The following is a 23,059-nucleotide window of genomic DNA, read 5'->3' as shown; positions in this document are numbered from 1 at the left end:
ATGTTCTTTTGACCAAATGGCATCTGTCGAAAGATCAAAATGTGGCATACCTGTTCTCCAGTCACTGAAGATGGTGCTGACTCCTTTCCCGAATGTAACTTAGTTTATGTTACCTGAGTAACATGTAACAAGGATATTATGTTGGGAAATTAGCTTTTTGGTCTTTAAAGTTAGACATAAGGTTAGCAGTTTGGTTAGGATCAAGTGTAGGGTTCCGCATTAGGTTAGCAGCTTTTAAGATAGTAGCACTTCTAGCTTTGGAGCTTAGTGCCAACTGATGACTTTAGTGACTGGGAAATAGCCACCTCCGGACACTGTTCTTGGTGGGATTTATCATGGGGCTGCCAGCCATTGATTTGTGGCTCAATGGCAGCACTCTTCTCTCTACATTAAGGACCTTTCATTTAGTCAGTAAATTGTTGACAGTACCTGAAAACACCATCAGTGGTAATGTTACTATGTAAATCTTGGTGAGGCAAACTTTTTTTTTCATCACCAATGCATGCCAGCAAAGCCACAACACAACACTAGACTATACATTAATTGCGCTATAATGGTGACAAACGGTGTCCACAAACTTAGGGCCTACACAAAGCTGTCCCGACAGTAGAGCTTTCTTTTCAGCACCATGGAGTGAATCCTTACCACCGCTACACCTGGCTATCAGCGGAGCCTTGTCTGGCAACGAAACAGTTCATTCAGCCTCATTTACTGCATATAAGGGGCATATAAGCAGACAATTAAAAATCTTACAATATTCGATGATTGCATTTCTCAAACAGGCTGTAGGCTACATGTGCACCACCCAGTCAGAACAGTAGGCTAAGTTATGAGGGGGGAAGGGACCAAGTTATTAGGGTGAGGCACATGGGCTACTAACAGCTTACTACACAACATACACTTAGTATGACTTTCTTAGCTACAGTATACATATCTCCCTGGCATAATTTATGCAGCAGCATACAATACATTTTTGGACTCACCTTACTGTGCTGTGGTCACTTGAACAGGAAGGTGGCATGGCAGTCCTTGTGGACAAATGTTTTCTTAAAAATCTGGCATTCTGTGGATTTACGGTGCTTTCACGACAACTGGGAACTCTGGAAAAAAACAAGGTCAAATCATGCCGCCAGTGATCTTCAGGTTGGAGCTCTAGAAAGAGGCCCGAGTTCCCGACTTGGAATTCCAAGTTGGATGACCGTTCAAAGCATATTTTGCCAGTCGGAGCTCTTTTTTCCCCCCCCGAGTTCCCAGTCTTGAACTCACTGAACTCCCAGTTCAGAGTTTCCAGTTAATTTGAACGCGGCAGAATTCATGCTGGATTGACGCATGGCCAATGAATTCAACCTTTTCTGGCCCATGGTGTGTTGCAAGTGAATGTTTATCCTTTTAAGCTTCGAAAAGAGACCCTTAAACCCAGACTTGGACCACACACCCTCTCCATTGAATAGCAGGCTAGTGATTGCTTTGCAAAGCTTGCAGTTTGCCACTGATTACTTCCAAACCACTCATTGTTGAATTTCAATGTCCAACTTGTTGTGTAAGGTTTATGTTCAATGGCCGATGAGCACCAATACGTTATCTATAATTTCTAATTTCTTCATATAACAAGGATTGAAAAGGATTTGCCAGTAGATTGTCGACTTGATTCATGATTATGAATGCTAGTTAAGATTTTGAAAGTATGATGTTGACATGATCAGTCCAATCAAAGCTACGGTAGATATAACATGATTTTACGTCATTTTATCTGTGGCCAATGACCTTGAGCCTTCTTGGATGGGCACTTCTAATGTAACTCTATGGCAGCACCCAAGGGGCTTGAATTTTCTAGCTCTCCCTGTAGATTTTGCGGTGACGTAGTGTCCCCATGAGTGACAGAACACTGAGCCAATCACGGCGCCACTAGAGAACATTACCAACCCCTACTCTACGTATTTTCCGCTGGCTGCCCCACCACCACAGACAGCACTGAGCAAGGCTGAAACACTTTCATTCTGGAGCTGTCTTCCTCAAGAAAGCAAAAAAAAAATTGTATGAGGTTTTATTAACTGAAATATTATTATTTTTACATTGTTTGCAAACTGATATGTGACAATAAATATACAGTACCAGTCAAAAGTTTGGACACACCTACTCATTCAAGAGTTTTTCTATATTTTGACTATTTTCTACATTTTAGAATAATAGTGAAGACATCTAAACCATGAGATAACACATGGAATCATGTAGCAACCAAAAAAAAAGTGTTAAACAAATCAAAACATATTTTATATTTGAGATTCTTCAAAGTAGCCACCCTTTGCCTTGATGACAGCTTTGCACACGCTTGGCATTCTCTCAACCAGCTTCATGAGGAAACAACAACCTCTCCCTCAACGTGATCAAGACTAAGGAGATGATTGTGGACTACACGAAAAGGAGGACCGAGCACGCCCCCATTCTCATCGACGGGGCTGTAGTGGAGCAGGTTGAGAGCTTCAAGTTCCTTGGTGTCCACGTCACCAACAAACTATCATGGTCCAAACACACCATGACAGTCATGAAGAGGGTACGACAAAGCATATTCCCCCTCAGGAGACTGAAAAGATTTGACATGGGTCCTCAGATCCTCAAAAGGTTCCACAGCTGCAACAGAGAGCATCCTGACTGGTTGCATCACTGCCTGGTATGGCAACTTCTCGGCCTCCGACCGCAAGGCACTACAGAGGGTAGTGCGTACGACCCAGTACATAACTGGGGCCAAGCTTCCTGCCATCCAGAACCTCTATACCAGGTGGGGTTAGTGGAAGGCCCTAAAAATTGTCAAAGACTCCAGCCACCCTAGTCACAGACTGTTCTCTCATGTTCCGTATGGCAAGCAGTACTGGAACGCCAAGTCTAGGTCCAAAAGACTTGTTAACAGCTTCTACCCCCAAGCCATAAGATTCCTGAACAGCTTCCTGAATAGCTAATCAGATGGCTACCCAGACTATTTGCACCTCCCCCCCTTTTACACTGCTGCTACTCTGTTTATTATTTATGCATAGTCACTAACTCCTACATGTACCTCAACTAACCGGTGCCACCGCACATTGACTCTGTAACGGTACCCCCTGTATATAGCCTCGCTACTGTTATTTTACTGCTGCTCTTTAATTATTTGTTACTTTTATTTAATTTTTTTTGCTTATTTAGTAATTAACACTTATTTATTTTTCTTCTTAAAACTGCATTGTTGGATAAGGGCTTGTAAGTAAGCATTTCACTGTAAGGCCTACACCTGTTGTATTCGGCGCATGTGACAAATTAAATTAAATATGTAGCTTGTAGACTATTGAAATTCTGATTCAGACATTTCTTCATATTCTATCTTTTACAGCCAGATATCTTTCAAACGTCATTTGTAATACCAGGATTGACAGGGATAGATACTTCTATATTTGGAAAAAACGTAATTTTTTGGGTGTTTTATTATTATTTTTTCACCAGGTAGGCTAGTTGAGAACAAGTTCTCGTTTTCAACTGCGACCTGGCCAAGATAAAGCATAGCAGTTCAACACACAGAGTTACTCATGGAATAAACAAAACATAGTCAATAATACAGTAGAAAAAAGAAAACAAAAAGTCTATATACAGTGAGTACAAATGAGGTACGGTAAGGGAGTTAAGGCAATAAAGGCGGCCAAAGGAGGAATTGTCTTTGGGGGTGACCAGTGAGATATACCTGCTGGAGCGCGTGCTATGGGTGGGTGCTGCTATGGTGACCAGTGAGCTGAGATAAGGCGGGGCTTTACCTAGCAGAGACTTGTAGATGACCTGGAGCCAGTGGGTTTGGCGACGAGTATGAAGCGAGGGCCAGCCAACGAGAGCGTACAGGTCGCAGTGGTGGGTAGTATATGGGGCTTTGGTGACAAAACGGATGGCACTGTGATAGACTGTATTCAATTTGTTGAGTAGAGTGTTGGAGGCTATTTTATAAATGACATCGCCGAAGTGAAGGATCGGTAGGATGGGCAGTTTTACGAGGGTATGTTTGGCAGCATGAGTGAAGGATCCTTTATTGCGAAATAGGAAGCCATTTGAGCTGTTGTTGGGAGCTAATCATAACTTCTGTTTAATTTTCACTTTGGGCTTTATTTTCAGCTGCCGCTACGGCGGCACAAGTGCCAAACACACATTGTTTATTCCATGTGTAACTGTGTTGTTGTATGTGTCGAACTGCTTTGCTTCATCTWGGCCAGGTCGCAGTTGCAAATGAGAACTTGTTCTCAACTAGCCTACCTGGTTAAATAAAGGTGAAGTAAAAATTAATAAAAAGTTTACAATTTCAGCATGTAAAAAAATGGCACTTTGGCGTTTTCCACCCTATGCGCCAGGTTCAGCAATTTACCTGTCTAATATCAGCTCGCTTGTGCTGAGGTGGGAGGGATGGCAATATTTAAGGTGTGTCTGAAACAAGTGCAAAGGTGACATTTCCATGCAGCGCATATTGGGATATTTTAGACCAATGAAAAGCAGATCTTAGCAGTAACATGGTTGGTAAAAATGTATTGTGAGCCGGAAGCACAACCTATACAGCCGTGACACACAGTGCCCTTATGCTCATGGAACCAGAGAGGAGATGTGTTTTTGTGTGTGCCGGTAACCCTCGTATTAATAAACAGGGAGAAAAAAATCATGTTTTTTACCATTTGCTTTCATTTGATTAAAAACCCCTCCCTCAATGAAGGCTAATTGCGTTCGCCAAGTAGCCAAGCCTAGCAATAAACGTTTTGACTCGAGACTGCTTTGAAAATTCACCCAAGCTTTATTAAAAGATCAAGTTTGGAAGCAGCAAAACAGTGAACGGACATCGCCTTTTTATCTAGGTATTGTGTAGGCCTACATTTTCGCCAGCTTCCGTCCATGTGGGCTACATGTGTCCATATGCTTATCATGAAACGAGAGATGAGATGATGCTGGTGACCCTTGTATGTTCTCCATACTCCCATCCAGCTGGCGGTAACGGTGCATCAAGGCTCAGCTAGACAAACAGACTTAAATGGATCAAAACTACTGCTCTCCCTCAGACTATCCACACAGATTCTATGCCCATCCACAGGTCTCTACCCACTCAGACACAACCTATGCTGCTGCTAAAATGGTAATTGATTAGATGTATTACTCCATTACACTGCTGTTCATTAATTGATTTCCATTAACATTAGTATTTATCCTGCTACTGGTCAATATTACTCCTGTTTACATGTATATATTACCATACGTAGTTATATATTCCTGCTACCAGTCACTTTTCAGCCCTGTTTAGATGTATTAGTGATGCACAGGTTGACTCATAACCTGCAGTCCCCGGGCGGGTTTAGGGTCATGAAACGTTGTGTGGATTGAAACCTTGTGTGGATGAAGGGCGGGTGGGTGGCAGTCGGGTTGAAAGAATCAATAAAAGCATTGTTTTTGACAAATGAAAACGTGTCAGTTTGTCACTTTCACGAGGTTGGAGTAGTAACATGTTCAACTACTTCAGACATTGGCTTGAATCTAGGTTGTGCCTTTAGATTGAGAAAATTAACAACTACGGAAGAACCTTTCACTTCTCTCACTCACTTCTCAAACCTAAAACCTTGGCCTGGTCTGTTTGGTCTATTTCGAAAGCGTTCCTGGAAGTATCGCGATGTTGTGCCTCTGGGTTTAGAACACATAAAAACAACCAACATATTGTGGTGAAGCTGTGGGACAGCTTGTAAGGGATGATGTCACTAAATCATGAACTTTTTGCTTACAAGACTCTGAAACTGATAAGGCACAGCAGAGAGCTCAGGCAGATCTTGATGAATGTTAGGCTTATAGCCTTCGCAAGTATCCGCATTGCACTCACCTTAACGGGGGGAAGTTGCTGTTCGCTGCTGGGTAAAGCAGCCTGCGACAAAAACAGGTAGTGCGGAGGAATTTGGGTAACCAAGTAAGATGGGTTGCTGGGAGTGCGAGCCTTCTCCCCGGCATTTGTGAACAGAACGCCCTGCGCGTTGTAGCGTGTTCTTGGACATGCAAATTGATTAGCTAAGCTTTATCAGTGTTTGTAAACACAGCGGGGTTCTATGATGGTATTATCAAGAGTGGGACTCCGGACTGTGTGTAGGCTATTATGTCCCTGTGTTGCTGCGGTAGTCCGGGATACATTTTGTATGGCAAACCATGCGTAGTCTTAAATTATTCAAAATGTGTTTTAAACATTTAAATTTAAATTGACTTTACGTTTCAACACTGAACAAAAAAAGTAAAATAAATGTAAATGAGTTGAAATAACATACAATACATTTTACATACACACAAAAAAGCAGATTTCTCTCAAAATGTGTTTAAATACCTGTTAGTGAGCACTTCTACTTAATCAAGATAATCCATACACCTGATGGGTGTGGCATATCAAGAAGCTGATTAAAGAACATGATCATTATACAGGTGCATCTTGTGCTGGGGACAAAAGGCCACTAAAATATGTAGTTGTCACACAACACAATGCCACCGATGTCTCCCTACCTTTAAGGTATCTGTGACCAACAGATGCATAACTGTACTCCCAGTCATGTGAATGAAATCCACAAATCCATAGATTAGAGCCTAATTTATTTATTTCAATTGACTGATTTCCTTATATGAATTGTAACTCAGTAAAATCTTTGAAACTGTTGCGTTTATATTTTTGTTCAGTATAATTTCTAAGGTCGTTATCAGGAACATTATCCTTGACAATGGACTGCATGTCATGAGGATGGCTGTCCTCTCTCGCTGCCTTACCTGGAGGCAGCCCATGATGTCCTTCCGAACTGGCCAGCGCTTCTGTTTCAGCATGCTCTTCAGATTGATGATGGTGGGAATCATGTTATCGATTAAATCTTTCTTCTGGATGTGGGTGGGTGAAAGGATGGATGGGGGTTTGTTAGTTAGCCGTTGGCGCCCTCTAGTGGCTCGGAACACAAGTTGTGGTTTTAAGTACTGTGTGGGACAAATGCATGTTTATTGTAAGTCACTGGATATAAATGACATAAAGAGTGATATCAATATTATCACAACTACAACAATTGTTTTATAATACAACACTGTGTGTACTATTAAGACATGTTGCTTGTGAAAGTAAATAATTAAACAAAGCTCCAATTGCAACCAAATGGTACCCTTTTGTATTATTTACTAGTACAATTATCATCATCTATTTTTAATAGTACCAATATTCAAAGTTTAACGTACCTATGAAACCACCTTCTTCTGGTCCACCTTGGCCATGGCAATCTACTCGTCGCCACCAGCCCCTGCCGCCCCACTCAGCGCTGARGGCTTGATCTCCTTGAGGCTGAGGATCCCAAAGGTCTCGGCTCGCACCGCCGCCCCATCACTGTCCAGGGGCAGCTCCCCATCCACAAAGCATGCATTTGAACTCAGATTTTGCAACTAACTGCCATTTCCTGCAATGTAGAGTAAACAAAATGTCCTTAAATGATAACAAATCAAGTAAAAAATGCAATATATATATTTTTTGTATTTACATAGTGATGCAGCCAGTCCACAAGGTGGCACACCGCCACTCTTACATTCTTTGGGGAGAACCATGCAATGTACCACAGTTGTTGCTCTTACCTAGGATGTTCTATTTGATCTTGATGGTGATGTTAAAGCACTAGGTGTCTAAAGTGCTCCAGCAAGAACTTATAGATCCTTACCCTCCTCTCTTTATTCTGGGCTCCTTTCAGGGAGAACAAATAATCAGACATTTACAACAGTGTTTTCCAACCTGTTATGGACCAGGTACTGGCAAGCTACATAATTGCTATTGAACAGAATGGCACCCATATGTACTCTGTAACACATGGCACACATTTCCTTTTAGGAGAATTGCTAATTCAAATTGTCTAGTTGACAACCATACTAGAACAGTAAAGAACAAGTCCCATAGATGGCTTAGCTGACAACCTCACAAAAACAATCTGCAGGCTTCCATGGGGTAGAAGTCTGCTGTGTTGTGATTCTGGATGACCAGATTACTAGCAAGAATGACAAGAAACTGACGTGTGGAAACGTAAGTGGCTCGTTTCATCTTGTTCATTGATACCATGCCTTGTTTTGACTGATTTCATGTCAATGCTAATATGGCAAAAATTAGCTAGTTAGCTAACCAACAACTGTAACGATGCATTTGACAGACACGTGCTCATTGTGCAAATGTATTTGTTTTCAATAAACATTGGTGACGAAATATAGCTTACATGTTGTCAACAATCTAAACCAAACCCGTCTGTTTGGCCCCGACCTATGCTTCCTGGCTGATGTTTTYGTCACTTTTGAATGCTGGCGGTGCTTTCACCCTAGTGGTAGCATGAGACGGAGTCTACAACCCACACAAGTGGCTCAGGTAGTGCAGCTCATCCAGGATGGCACATCAATGCGAGCTGTGGCAAGAAGGTTTGCTGTGTCTGTCAGCGTAGTGTCCAGAGCATGGAGGCGCTACCAGGAGACAGGCCAGTACATCAGGAGACGTGGAGGAGGCCGTAGGAGGGCAACAACCCAGCAGCAGGACCGCTACCTCCGCCTTTGAGCAGGAGGAGCACTGCCAGAGCCCTGCAAAATGACCTCCAGCAGGCCACAAATGTGCATGTGTCTGCTCAAACGGTCAGAAACAGACTCCATGAGGGTGGTATGAGGGCCAGACGTCCACAGGTGGGGGTTGTGCTTACAGCCCAACACCGTGCAGGATGTTTGGCATTTGCCAGAGAACACCAAGAGTGGCAAATTCGCCACTGGCGCCCTGTGCTCTTCACAGATGAAAGCAGGTTCACACTGAGCACATGTGACAGACGTGACAGAGTCTGGAGACGCCGTGGAGAACGTTCTGCTGCCTGCAACATCCTCCAGCATGACCGGTTTGGCGGTGGGTCAGTCATGGTGTGGGGTGGCATTTCTTTGGGGGACCGCACAGCCCTCCATGTGCTCGCCAGAYGTAGCCTGACTGCCATTAGGTACCGAGATGAGATCCTCAGACCCCTTGTGAGACCATATGCTGGTGCGGTTGGCCCTGGGTTCCTCCTAATGCAAGACAATGCTAGACCTCATGTGGCTGGAGTGTGTCAGCAGTTCCTGCAAGAGGAAGGCATTGATGCTATGGACTGGCCCGCCCGTTCCCCAGACCTGAATCCAATTGAGCACATCTGGGACATCATGTCTCGCTCCATCCACCAACGCCACGTTGCACCACAGACTGTCCAGGAGTTGGCGGATGCTTTAGTCCAGGTCTGGGAGGAGATCCCTCAGGAGACCATCCGCCACCTCATCAGGAGCATGCCCAGGCGTTGTAGGGAGGTCATACAGGCACGTGGAGGCCACACACACACTACTGAACCTCATTTTGACTTGTTTTAAGAACATTACATCAAAGTTGGATCAGCCTGTAATGTGGTTATCCACTTTAATTTTGAGTGTGACTCCAAATCCAGACCTCCATGGGTTGATAAATTTGATTTCCATTGATCATTTTTGTGTGATTTTGTTGTCAGCACATTCAACTATGTAAAGAAAAAAGTATTTAATAAGAATATTTCATTCATTCAGATCTAGGATATGTTATTTTAGTGTTCCCTTTATTTTTTTTAGCAGTGTATATATATATTTTWTTTTATTTTATTTTATTTTTATTTTATAAATAACATTTCTTAACATAACATTTCTTAAGAGTCATTTATCAATTTATTTTCATAGAAATGATTGCCATCAGAATCAGTTATAGTAGCAATTGACTGTGAGTCAGCTCTCTTTTTAGCTAGATACGCCAAGTACTTTCCTGGCTTATTAAAGCTCATCACTAAGCTAAGGACCCTGGGACTAAATACCTCCCTCTGCAACTGGATCCTGGACTTCCTGACAGGCCGACCCCAGGTGGTAAGGGTAGGTAACAACACATCCGCCACGCTGATCCTCAACACGGGGGCCCCTCAGGGTTGCGTGCTCATTCCCCTCCTGTACTCCCTGTTCACCCATGACTGCATGGCCAGGCACGACTCCAACATCATCATTAAGTTTGCTGACGATGATGACACAACGATGAGGCAGCCTATAGGGAAGGAGGTCAGAGACCTGACTGTGTGGTGCCTGGACAACAACCTCTCCCTCAACGTGATCAAAACAAAGGAGATGATTGTGGACTACAGGAAAAGGACCGAGCACGCCCCCATTCTCATCGACGGGGCTATAGTGGAGCAGGTTGAGAGCTTCAAGTTCCTTGACGTCCACATCACCAACAACCTAACATGGTCCAAGCACACCAAGACAGTCGTGAAGAGGGCACGACAAAACCTATTCCCACTCAGGAGACTGAAAAGATTTGGCATGGGTCCTCAGATCCTCAAAAGGTTCCACAGCTGCACCATCGAGAGCAGATGGTAGTGTGTACGGCCCAGTACATCCCCGGGCCAAGCTTCCTGCCATCCAGGACCTCTATACCAGGCTGCGTCAGAAGTTGTCCCTAAAAATTGTCAAAGTCTCCAGCCACCCTAGTCATAGTCATAGACTGTTCTCTCTGCTACCACTCGGCAAGCGGTACCGGAGCGCCAAGTCTAGGTCCAAGAGGCTTCTAAACAGTTTCTACCCCCAAGCCATAAGAGTCCTGAACATCTAATCAAATGGCTACCCTGACTATTTGCATTGCCCCCCCCCCCCCCCATCCTTCTACGCTGCTGCTACTCTCTGTTATTATCTATGCATATTTACTTTAATAACTCCACCTACATGTACATATTACCTCGACACCAGTGCCCCCGCACATTGACTGTACCAGTATATAGCCCCTCTATTGTTATTTTACTGCTGCTGTTTAATTATTTYTTATTCTTTTATTTCACTTGTTATTCTTACTTTTTTTCATTTTCTTAAAACGGCATTGTTAGTTAAGGGCTTGTAAGTAAGCATTTCACTGTAAGGTTGAATTCGGCGCATGTGACACATAAAATTTGATTTGATTTTGGGAAAATGTGGAAGAAGATTTTGGCCTTCATTCTGCAAATTGAAACAAGATAGATATGTCAGCTTCAGCCAAAGCTGTCAGCAGAGACACATCCCACTTCCTCATTTTTGCTCGTTCAAATAGTCATATACTGGTTCATACAGTCAATGCACTTATGAAACATTTGATCTCAATACAGTTTTATGTTCCCAAAACTAGAATCTGTTATGAACTGAGTGGACTACGTTTTGTAGACTTTAGCCTTCGTCAAAGTTTRTAAAAATCGCGTTGTTTAGGAGTGCAAAGTTGATTGAGTTATTGCACACGTGCATTTCACAGTATGCGTTCCCTAACGGAAATATGCAAACCTATGCTAGAACGTATGTATGCTAGGATCTCGCTAGCTCGTATTTGGCTCTGCCCACCTCCTTGCTTGTTGTGCCCACTATGACTCATTTGTTCCCATTGGAAACGACAGGCTGTGGTCTATCTTGAATTAGTTATAAAACATCTGTGACCCAACTCTGCAGGCGCGGCGCTGCGCGCTTGTTTTACGTCATCAGCGGTTGTTTTCGCACCAGAAATGTTGGGTTGAAATCGCGCAGAATCTGACGCTGACAGCAAAGATATTAGATAAATMAAAATGTCCCACTCAGGCCGTTTACCATTGATTCCGTTCTACTTAAGGGGTGGCTCTCTCGAAGGCAGCGGGGACTTGTCTACTAAGTGCGTTGACTGTATATAAACCAGTATATGACTATTTGAACCAGAAAAAATGAGGAAGTGGGATGTGTCACTTCTTCGGTCTCTGCTGACAGCTTTGGCTGAAGCTGACATCTATCTTGTTTCATTTATTTAGAATATCATAATTTTCTGGCATAGGTGGTTTCTCTCTTTTCTATCTGTTAAATATCTGTTTTTCTAACGCACCCTATACTTACACGCATGCGCATTTAAAGAGGAAGCTCAACATTGGACATTGCTTCATCAACAGTTGCCCTATTTAGTTTAGGTAGTTGCATAGTACAGCACAATCTAAATTTCGGAAGACATCACTCGTTACTCTAAGGATTTGAAATACAGTAACGTAGGATTTTTGTTGTACATGCAGAATCTACAAAGGGACTGAAACAAGGTGCAGTGATGAGTTTTTTTAGTTTTGGTCAAAGTGCACAAATCGATATAGTTTTGAATGACGCTGAGACAAGAAAGAAAGCCGAACATAAGACCGAAGATGGGAAAGTGGACCAATATTTTCTGTTTTATGATGGCGATACAGTATCTGGAAAAGTCAACATAACACTGAAGAATCCAGCGAAAAGACTCGAGCATCAAGGCATCAGAATCGAGTTTATTGGTAAAATTGGTAAGTGTGACAAAGACCCATCTTTGTGTTGTCACTACCAAAATAAGCTACACAATTATCCATGGTGCAAAACATTAACAAGTCTCTATTCATGATATTGTCATCCTAATTAATTGCCAGGCTGATCAAATTAGCTATCTGTGTCCTATGATTGAACAGTGACGCAACACGTAGCCATGCCATGCTCATTCACTGCATGCAACTTGGGCACGGGTTAAAGCGTCGTGATACTGGAAGTGATCAACAGAAGAACCATTGTGCCACAGGAACTCTCCTACAGTAGATTCTACCTGGTCAGAAGTTCAACAATGTGTGAGAATCATTAGGCTAACTTAACCAGTCAGACGTTCAGATGTGAAAATCATGAGACTAACTTAACCTGTCAGTTACACTTGGTCTGTATCATGTCATTTAGGCCTACATGGTAATAAACGTTATCAGTATCGCGCAGACAGGAATAAAATGACTCTCCGGTGGTGTAATGTTTCATTAACTACTCATGGTGTGATTATGATAACATACAGAAACTCAAGTACTTTTGTTCACCCGACCTAGAATACCTCAATCAAATGCTGACCCCATTACCTACCAAGATAATCATCTTCGGTTATAGTCACAGCCGTGAAAATTCCCCCTCAAGCCAATATCACAACGGCCCTCAAGGAACTACACTGGACTTTATGCAAACTGGAAACCACATGTGACCAACGCCTCGATTCAGTCTTATGTAGCAAAATTAGTTTTTACATTGGCTAAAAGTAAAGACTCGGAGCTAGAAAATCGTATATCATACACTGCAGTTGCTGAACAATGAGAAAGTAACTCTGCTTTGAAAGTTGATAAATTCCACTTTTGAGAAAATGGCCCTTGGATGTTTTGGTACACTTACTGGAGAGCTCGTCTTTGTCTACGCCCATTCAGCATCGTTCACAACCGTCTTAAGCATTAGCACCACCCATCTCTTTAAGGATTCACATGTGAGGCCATGTGGAAAACACACCCTATATCAAATCAAATGTAAGTTTATTTGTCACATGCACAGGATACAGAAGATGTAAACAGTACAGTGAAGTAGTTACTTGCATGGTAGCAATATCAAAAACAGAAAGTGTCCAGATACAATATTTTTGTCATTATTAGAAGACGCTTACCTGACACTTGTCTAAATTGATGGGTCATGTGAAGGAAATGCTGTAACCACCCACCAAGCCACATCTAGCTTAGTGGATGGGTCACTATTCTCTAGACATGTACACATGTTCATGAAATACAATAGATGGCCGTAATCACCCCCAGACACACCTGGCTAATTTGATGGGTCATGTACTAATCCGGCCAAAGTGGACACTTTTGTTTAGACATGTAGCTAGCTAAACAATGGACCGGAATAATCCCAACTCCTACTACTACCACCAATGCAAACATTATCATAGCTGTAGTATGAATCTGCAGGTAGCTAAAGCTAACAAATTAGGTTCAATGTTAGCTAGCTAACATTAGGCTATAACTAGCAATACAAATGGGTTTCAGATTCAAATAATATTACTACACAGATCATACACGTAACATTAGCTAGTGAGCCAGCTAGCTAACAGTATGCTTTAACTTGCAATGAAAATGACTTTCTGAAAAAACTAGTAATTTATATCTGAAACTATAGCTAGACTCTTACCCATATGCATGGATGAATGCTTCACGACAGACTGGAACTATTTAACTTCATTTTGTTTGTAGCTACATCTTGTTTGGCCAGTGTTGTTTCAAGTCACTTTGGTTCACAGTGGCGTGTGCAGAAAGTAGCCCATCATTTTTTCCAACTGATCTGTCGATAACGCCTGGTAAATTCAGGGCATCAATGTTGTTGAGAAYTTGCAACTTTTGTAGTTCTCGATGGCTAATGTTATATCTTTCAAAAACGGTGCGGCAGACCAATCCAAACTCATCTCCCGGCATGTCCAGCCCATCCATTATCTCAGCCAATCATGGCTAGTGGGAAGGTTCCTGTCTTTTTCCATGGCTAAACCAACTAAACTCAGCAAAAAAAGAAACGTCCCTTTTTCAGGACCCTGTCTTTCAAAGATCATTTGTAAAAATCCAAATAACTTCACAGATATTTATTGTAAAGGGTTTAAACACTGTTTCCCATGCTTGTTCAATGACCCATAAACAATTAATGAACATGCACCTGTGGAACGGTCGTTAAGACACTAACAGACGGTAGGCAATTAAGGTCACAGTTATGAAAACGTAGGACACTAAAGAGTCCTTTCTACTGACTCTGAAAAACTCCAAAAGAAAGATGCCCAGGGTCCCTGCTCATCTGCGTGAACGTGCCTTAGGCATGCTGTAAGGAGGCATGAGGACTGCAGATGTGGCCAGGGCAATAAATTGCAATGTCTGAAGTGTGAGACGCCTAAGACAGTGCTACAGGGAGAGAGGACGTACAGTTGATCTTCCTCGCAGTGGCAGACCACGTGTATCAACACCTGCACAGTCCCGTGTGGCTCAGTTGGTAGAGCATGGCGCTTGCAACGCCAGGGTTGTGGGTTCATTCCCCACGGGGGGACCAGGATGAATATGTATGAACTTTCCAATTTGTAAGTCGCTCTGGATAAGAGCGTCTGCTAAATGACTTAAATGTAAATGCACAGGATCGGTACATCCGAACATCATACCTGCGGAACAGGTACAGGATGGCAACAACAACTGCCCGGGTTACACCAGGAACGTACAATCCCTCCATCAGTGCTCAGACTGTCCACAATAGGCTGAGAGAGGCTGGACTGAGGGCTTGTAGGCCTGTAAGGCAAGTCCTCACCAGACATCACCGGCAACAACATCGCCTATGGGCACAAACCCACCGTCGCTGGACCAGACAGGACTGGAAAAAGTGCTCTTCACTGACGAGTCACGGTTTTGTCTCACATGGGGTGATGGTCAGATTTGCGTTTATCGTCGAAGGAATGAGCATTACACCGAGGCCTGTACTCTAGAACGAGATCGATTTGGTCTGGGGCGGTGTGTCAGCATCATCGGACTYAGCTTTTACTTTTAGATTTGTCTGTTTTATTTTGAATTGTTAGATACTTAACTTGTTAGATATCTAGTAGTATTTTGCTACACCTGCAATAACATCTGCTAAATATGTGTTTGTGACTAATAACATTTACATTTTTTACACCCTTGTAAGATGCAGTAACCAGTTGTAATTGTGTTGCATTACCTTGAATCTCTCTCTATAGTACATGTAATACCTTTTAAAGGGATAGATTAGAAAGTAATCTGTAAACTGGTGATACCAACAACCATTTCTCTCTTTTCAGAGCTGTACTACGACAGGGGAAACAACTATGAGTTTGTGTCTCTGGTTAAAGACTTGGCCCAACCGGGAGAGCTAACGCAGTCCCGGACCTTCGACTTTGAGTTCACAAATGTGGAGAAACCATACGAGGCCTACACGGGCCAGAATGTCAAATTACGGTAAGCAACATTAAGCATATGGCAAGACTAAACAAACCATGCATGAAACATTTTCACAGCGCAATAGGACTGTGTTACATACATTGCCGATTTTGGTGGGGCAAAAAATTATAAAAGTGGGATGCATGCCAGCAAAGCCACAACACATCACTAAACAATACATTAATTGCACTATAATGGTGACAAACGTTACCTACAAACTGTTAGGGCCTACATACAGCAGTCCCAACATCTTACCACTGCTACACCTGGTTATCAGTGGAGTCTTGTCTGGCAGCGAAACAGTTCATCCAGCCTCATTTACTGCTTTTTAAAAAACATAGGTGATATGGTTGACTTGCCTAAACAAATGTGGTTTCTACTGACAATTGAGATGTACAAACTATGGCATAAGGGGACGACAAGCGGATAAGAGGCAATCCGTAATTTCGATTAAGACATTAATGAGCGAGCTACGACGGACGTAGTCAATATAGCTATTTGTTTATCACTTTTGAAATGTACAGCGACAGAWTTCAGAACATGGTTCGTTCTTACAGTGTTCTCCCTGTACACCAAGTCAGAACCGTAGGATAAATAAAGTGGGCATATAAGCTCTTACAATATTCAATGATTACATTTCTCTAAAACAGGTTATACGCTACATGTGCACCACATGTAGGTGAAATTAAGAGGGGTAAATAGACCAAATTATTAGTCTTACTACACAACATACACTTAGTACTACTTTCTTAGCTACAGTATATATATCTCCCTAGCATATTACATAATTTATGCAGCAGCATACAATACATTTTTGGACTTACCTGTTGTGCTGTGCTCACAGGAAGGTGGCGCGGCAGTCCTTCGTGTGCAAATTTTGTCATCAAAGTCTGGCATTCTCTGGATTATGGTGCTTTCAAAACAACTGAGAACTCTGGGGGGGGGGGAAACAAGGTTGAATCATGATGACATCATTGATCTTCAGGTCGTAGCTCTAGAAAGACGCCGAATTTGCAAAGTTCAAAATGTATTTTCCCAGTCGGAGCTCGTTTATTCCCGACTTCCCAGTTGTCTTGAACAGTTCCGAGTTAAGTTGTTTTGAGCGTGGCACAAATCATGTTTCATTGATAGCATGGCCTATCTTGAATGTTTATCATTTCAAACTTGGAAAAAAGCCCCTTAATCCCAGATTTGTGACCACACAGCCACTGTCACTGATTCCTTCCAAACAACTCATTGTTGAATTTGCGATTTCTAACTTGTTGTGTAATGTTTATGTCTAATGGCTGATGAGCACCGATACGTTTTATCTATAATTTCTCTTCATATGACAAGGATTGAAAAGGATTTGCCAGTAGATTGTTGACTTGATTCATGATTATGAATGCTAGTTAAGATTTTGAAAGTATGATGTTGACATGATCAGTCCAATCAAAGCTACGATAGATATAACATGATTTTACGTTATTTTATCTGTGGCCAATGACCTTGAGCCTTCTTGGATGGGCACTTCTAATGTAACTCTATGGCAGCACCCAAAGGGCTCGAATTTGAGGTCTACTCTTAGATTTGGTGGTGACGTAGTGTCCCCATGAGTGACAGAACACTGAGCCAACCACGGCCCAACGCTCCTTATTTTCTGCTGGCTTGCCCCACCACCACAGAAAGCTCTGAGCAAGGCTGAAACACCAGCATTTTGGAGCTGCCTTACTCAAGAAAACAAAGAGACCATGTTTGTATGCAGCTTATTAACTCAATTATATATATATTTTAATTGTTTGCAAACTGTTATGTGACACGTATTAATGCCAAAATAACATGCAAAACAGGCAAGCCCCCCCCCCCCTCTTTGTTGCTAAAAATGTGGGGCTCAAAACAGGGGGGCTGAGTTCCAAATGCGATTTCACTGTTATTTCTATCGCCTAATAATAGTGCATTCTAGTTGTTGTCTTTGGTAACAGGTAATCGTCAATGGATTGCATGTGACTCTAGGCCATTTAGTTAAATGTAACCATTTGAAGCATCGTAAAGCTGATTGTCTGTGTTAAAAATGCTTGGGTCTGAATGAATTCACCTCCAGAGTGCCATTTTAAGAGTTTTGCATTCAATAAAACAGAATTGTTGCCTTGTCAAGTAGAAACAGAAATAAGGAAATAGAAACATAAATAATAGAAACTGAAAATAGAGACAGACTAGACTAGAGCCTAGTCTAGAGAGTTGCCACTTTCCACGTATCCAGTACAATGCATATCTACAGTCTCTTAACTTCTGTACATACGTCAAATATGTTAAATCTAGAGAATCATTTGTCTTTTAAGTGAAGTGCATATTTATTATTTTTATTTATTTGTCAGGGACCATGTACAACATTCCATTGCATCAGATTTAATTAAATGGCTCATTTTCATTTGTAGTCCCTGGGCAGAAAACAATCAACATCAATACAATGCTACAATATAACACACTATTAAAATATCTATGTAAAAAATATACAGTGCCTTCATAAAGTATTCAAACCCCTTGACTGAATCTACATTTTCTTGTTGCAGCCTGAATTTAGTGTATTGATACACCATCCAAAGCCTAATAATAACTTCACAATGCTCAAAGGGATATTCAGCGTCTGCTTTTTTATTTTGACACATTTACCAATCGGTGACCTTCTTTGCGAGGCGTTGAAAAACCTCCCTGGTCTTTGTGGTTGAATCTGTGCTTGAAATTCACTACTCGATTGAGGGACCTTACAGATAATTGTATTGTGTGGGGTACAGAGATGTGGTAGTTATTCAAAAATCATGTTAACCATTATTCTTGAACACAGAATGAGTCCATTTTTACTCCTGAACTTATTTAGGATTGCCATGACAAAGGGGTTGAATACTTATTGACTCAAGACATTTCAGCTTTCATTTTTAAAAATGAATTTCWAAAAATTTTCCAAACAAAATTCCACATTGACATTATTTGGTATGGTGTGTAGATCAGTGACACGATCTCAAATGAATCAATTTTAAATCCCGGCTGTAACAACAACAACAACAACATTTGGAAAAAGTCAAGTGGTGTGAATACACCTCCCTGTAGGCTGTCTCGTCATTGTTGGTAATCAGGCCTACCGCTGTTGTCGTCTGCAAGCTTGATGATTGAGTTCAAGGCGTGCGTGACCACTCAGTCATGGGTGAACAGGGAGTACAGGAGGGGCCCGAGCAACCACCCTTGTGGGGCCCCTGTGTTGAGGATCAGTGAGATGGAGGTGTTGTTTCCTACCTTCACCACCTGGGGGCGACCTGTCAGGAAATCCAGGACCCAGTTGTACAGGAAGGGGTACAGACCCAGGGTCCCGAGCTTAATGATGAGCTTGGAGGGTACTATGGTTTTGAGGACTGAGCTATAGTCAATGAACAGCATTCTTACATWGGAATTCCTCTTGTCCAGATGGGATAGGGCAGTGTGCAGTGCGATTGCATCGTCTGTAGATCTATTGGGGCGGTATGCAAATTGAAGTGGGTCTAAGGTGTCCGGTAAGGTAGAGGGCATATGATCCTTAACTAGCCTCTCAAAGCACTTCATGGTGACAGAAATGAGTGCAACAGGGTGGTAGTCATTTAGTTCAGTTACCTTTGGGTACAGGAACAATTGTGGACATATTGAAGCGAGTGGGGACAGCAGACTGGGATAGGGAGAGATTGAATATGTCCGTAAACACTCCAGCCAGTTGGTCTGCGCATGCTCTGAGGACGTGGCTAGGGATGCCGTCTGGGCTGGCAGCCTTATGAGGGTTAACACGCTTAAATGTCTTACTCGGCCACGGAGAATGAGAGCCAGTCCTTGGGAGCGGGCCGCGTCTGTGGCACTGAGTTATTCTCAAATGTACAATGTGCAGGGATACTTGAGTATTTGAGGTAGATATGTACATGTAGGTGGGGATTAGGAAAAAGTGACTGGTAGCAGGAATATATACATACCTATGGTAATATACTAGTGTAAACAGGAGTAATAGTGACCGTAGCAGGATAAATACATGGATACTAATGGTAATTGCAATGAATGAACAGCAGCATAGTGGTAGTAATAAATCAAATCAATAATCATTTTAGCAGCAGTGTAGTTGTGAGGGGGAGCAGTAGTTGTTAGCTATTTAACAGTCTTATGGCCATGGGATGAAAGCTGTTTTTAAAGGGATCCTTCAGGATTCAATGACTTCCAGTCACTGCGTTTATGCTAATTAGCATTGGCTCGTGAAGCTATCTCTTAACTTCCTTCATACAGAGACATTAAAAATGGTATCCACGAGTTCATATGACTCTGGGAATGTAGATAAAGGGCCTTATTGCCAAAATCCGGATGTATCCCTTTAAGAGTCTGTTGGTCTTTGCCTTGATATTACTGTATATGCATCATGGCTCAGACTTCACTTGATTTCTACTATGTCTCACCAACTATTTGTGGTCTTTATAGAGASAATGTGACTCCTATCAGCGTTATTGCAGACCCTCTGAATAGTTTTTTTGTGCATCCTGTATTATTACCCAATAGATTAGTTGATATTCTGACTCTTTTTTTTTTATATTGCAGCTACTTTCTGCGGGTAACTGTAAGCCGGAGACTGAACGACATCAGTAAAGAAATGGACATTGTTGTGCACACGCTCAGTATGTACCCAGAACTCAACTCGTCTATCAAGATGGAAGTGGGAATCGAAGACTGCCTGCACATCGAGTTTGAGTACAACAAGTCTAAGTATGACTCTATTACCATGGTTTATCATATACATTGATTGGAAGGCTTGCGATATTCCTGTTTTTGAATGGCGGGCGAGATAGCAGAGCTTTAGTGAAACTTCCGTCTCCSTGGTTGAACTTCCCTAAACTCCCATGATAATAGCGTTTTTATATCATATGATTTGTGAGGGAAAAACRACCTGAACATAATAGAACATTTGAAGTAGCTTTTGTCGCAATTCTATATAAACACTGACCGGTTTGAGGGGAGTGAAACATTGTCGTAGTTCTTGTTATTATGACAACTTCTGTCAGTACTGTTTATTAGCATTTGATGGAAGTGACTAGTTAAACAAAACCAGTTTGGTTTTCAGTCTCTCCTTGTCCATAGACCGCTCTCAAGGTAAGGAAACCAATACCTAAATATGTCATTCTTGCTGTGAACTGTCATTTTAACGCAGGTACCACCTAAAAGATGTCATCGTGGGGAAGATTTACTTCCTGTTGGTACGGATCAAGATCAGACACATGGAGATTAATATCATCAAGCGAGAGACGACTGGCACGGGCACAAACGTGTACCATGAGAACGACACCATAGCCAAGTACGAGATTATGGATGGAGCACCAGTGAGAGGTGAGTGGCATTGACAACCAGTGGAGGCTGGTAGAAGGGGAAATCGGAGGACGGGCTCATTGTAATGGCTGGAATGGAACTGTATGTTRTGATAATTTTCCATTCACTTCATTCCAGCCATTACAATGACCCCGTCTTCCGATTTCCCCTTCTACCAACCTGCACAGTTGACAAGGCTGGATTTACACGCTGGGCATGGGACGTGGACAGAAAGCGTCTAAAAAATGTTTTGGGATTTTACAGTGAACTATCACTTTAATAACATGGGTTTTGTCTCTTTCAGGGGAGTCRATCCCTATTCGACTTTTTCTGGCTGGCTATGAGATCACTCCTACGATGAYGGACATCAACAAGAAGTACTCTGTGCGGTACTACCTCAATCTGGTACTCYTAGACGAGGAGGAGAGGCGTTACTTCAAACAGCAGGTACATGCAGACACACGGTAGAGACCGTACAAACACCAGACCCGTGGTAGAGACAGAATGGAAGATGGGTAGGTGTTGGTTCATAATGCGCTACGCTGTTGTTCTATTTGGTCTGATTGGTGTCTAATTTGTGGTATATCTCAATAGTCAAGGTCAGCACATTGCTCATTTCAACTCTGTGCATGTGTGCTGTGTAACAGTAAGGCTGTAACAATACATTGATTTTGTATAATGGATGTAACGAAAGGAAACCAAATAGAGGTCCAATCATACCTGTTTCACACCATGCTGCATCGTAACATGAGGTGTACACCACTATATACTAGTTGGCTGTGTGTTACCTGGGATGTGTTGATTAGCGCAACAGAAAAGTAATATTGAACATTCTTACTGGACAAGTTCAGGTWGTCTCTCCCTSTTTCCTTCTGTTTTTGTKCATTTGGTGCCTCAMTAACGCTACCCTGTTTTGTTGCCTTGTTCTAGGAGATCACTCTGTGGAGGAGGGGGGACGTAGTGAGGAAGAGCATGTCCCACCAAGCGGCCATRGCCTCACAGCGCTTCGAGTCCTCGTCCAGTGACGAGAAAGCCCTAGCTCATGCCCAGGCTAAGGAACAGTAGCTAAGCCCCAGCATAGCCTACAATCCATCGCTTCGAAAAGGTGTGTGTGTGTGAGCACTATGTGGGGAACATGTCTGTGAATCTACGACTGAGAAAGAATGCATGTGTGTTCACTGCATCTATGAATGTGTGCGTCCTCGTCAGGTCATATCTATYACAGAGCATGTGTGATGTACAAAATTATGTGAACGGCAGCCATTTTAGGCATATATTTATAACCTCGCCCCTTTCAACGTTGCCATTTCATCKACAACACTGATGATGTCACTTTCTCCAACAACTGCAGRTGAAAAGGGATGAAAGATYTCACTTAATAATTCAATGTTTGAAGAAATAAGGCGTTCTCATGGTATATTTTATWAACTTTTAGCCAGGTTTTTCTGCTGTACTGATTATCGTAATGTCTTTTTTCTGTCCTTTGAATTAATMATGTTTCTTAAGTCAAACCGAGGGTATAAACAGCTGCTGTTGAGAAACCTTTTAGGCATCTCTTAATGAGTACTTGTCTTTGGCAGTTGGACTCAATGGACATGGGCGTCATCCAATCAAGATGATCAGATCACTYCCTGATCAAGGTTTGTGGTGTACACACATGGTATTAAAATTGGTCTCTTATCCGTCCACTGTATGCGTCCAGTGTCRGCATGTTAGCGCAAGGTATAAACGTGGCTTTAAAATCAGAATGCGAAATGTCATGCAACTTTAGATGCACACCAGCTTAGGGAAAATGACATTTGAATTGTCAAACAAATTATTTGTATAAAACATTGCATTCCATTTGAATTCCATTCTATCATCAAAAATAACATTACATTCCAAACTGTGTCATTATCAGTAGATGCAAACATGTATATTTTTTTTAT

General features: G+C 42.2%; 1 protein-coding gene across 1 annotated transcript; it reads left to right on the top strand.

Annotated features, from left to right (window-relative positions):
* Positions 1–11,915: 11,915 nt before the first annotated feature.
* On the top strand, positions 11,916–22,817 carry LOC111982080 (vacuolar protein sorting-associated protein 26B-like). Its single transcript, XM_024013629.2, has 7 exons — positions 11,916–12,332; positions 15,656–15,812; positions 20,370–20,534; positions 20,977–21,152; positions 21,436–21,578; positions 22,062–22,236; positions 22,712–22,817. Exons 1-6 carry the CDS (start codon positions 12,110–12,112, stop codon positions 22,194–22,196), a joined length of 999 nt encoding a protein of 332 aa, XP_023869397.1. The 5' UTR covers positions 11,916–12,109; the 3' UTR covers positions 22,197–22,236; positions 22,712–22,817.
* The last annotated feature ends 242 nt before the right edge of the window (positions 22,818–23,059 follow it).

Source organism: Salvelinus sp. IW2-2015, linkage group LG20 (genome assembly GCF_002910315.2).
Source record: "Salvelinus sp. IW2-2015 linkage group LG20, ASM291031v2, whole genome shotgun sequence".
Lineage (NCBI taxonomy): Eukaryota > Metazoa > Chordata > Actinopteri > Salmoniformes > Salmonidae > Salvelinus > Salvelinus sp. IW2-2015.
This window is presented reverse-complemented; position numbering and strand designations above follow the sequence as displayed.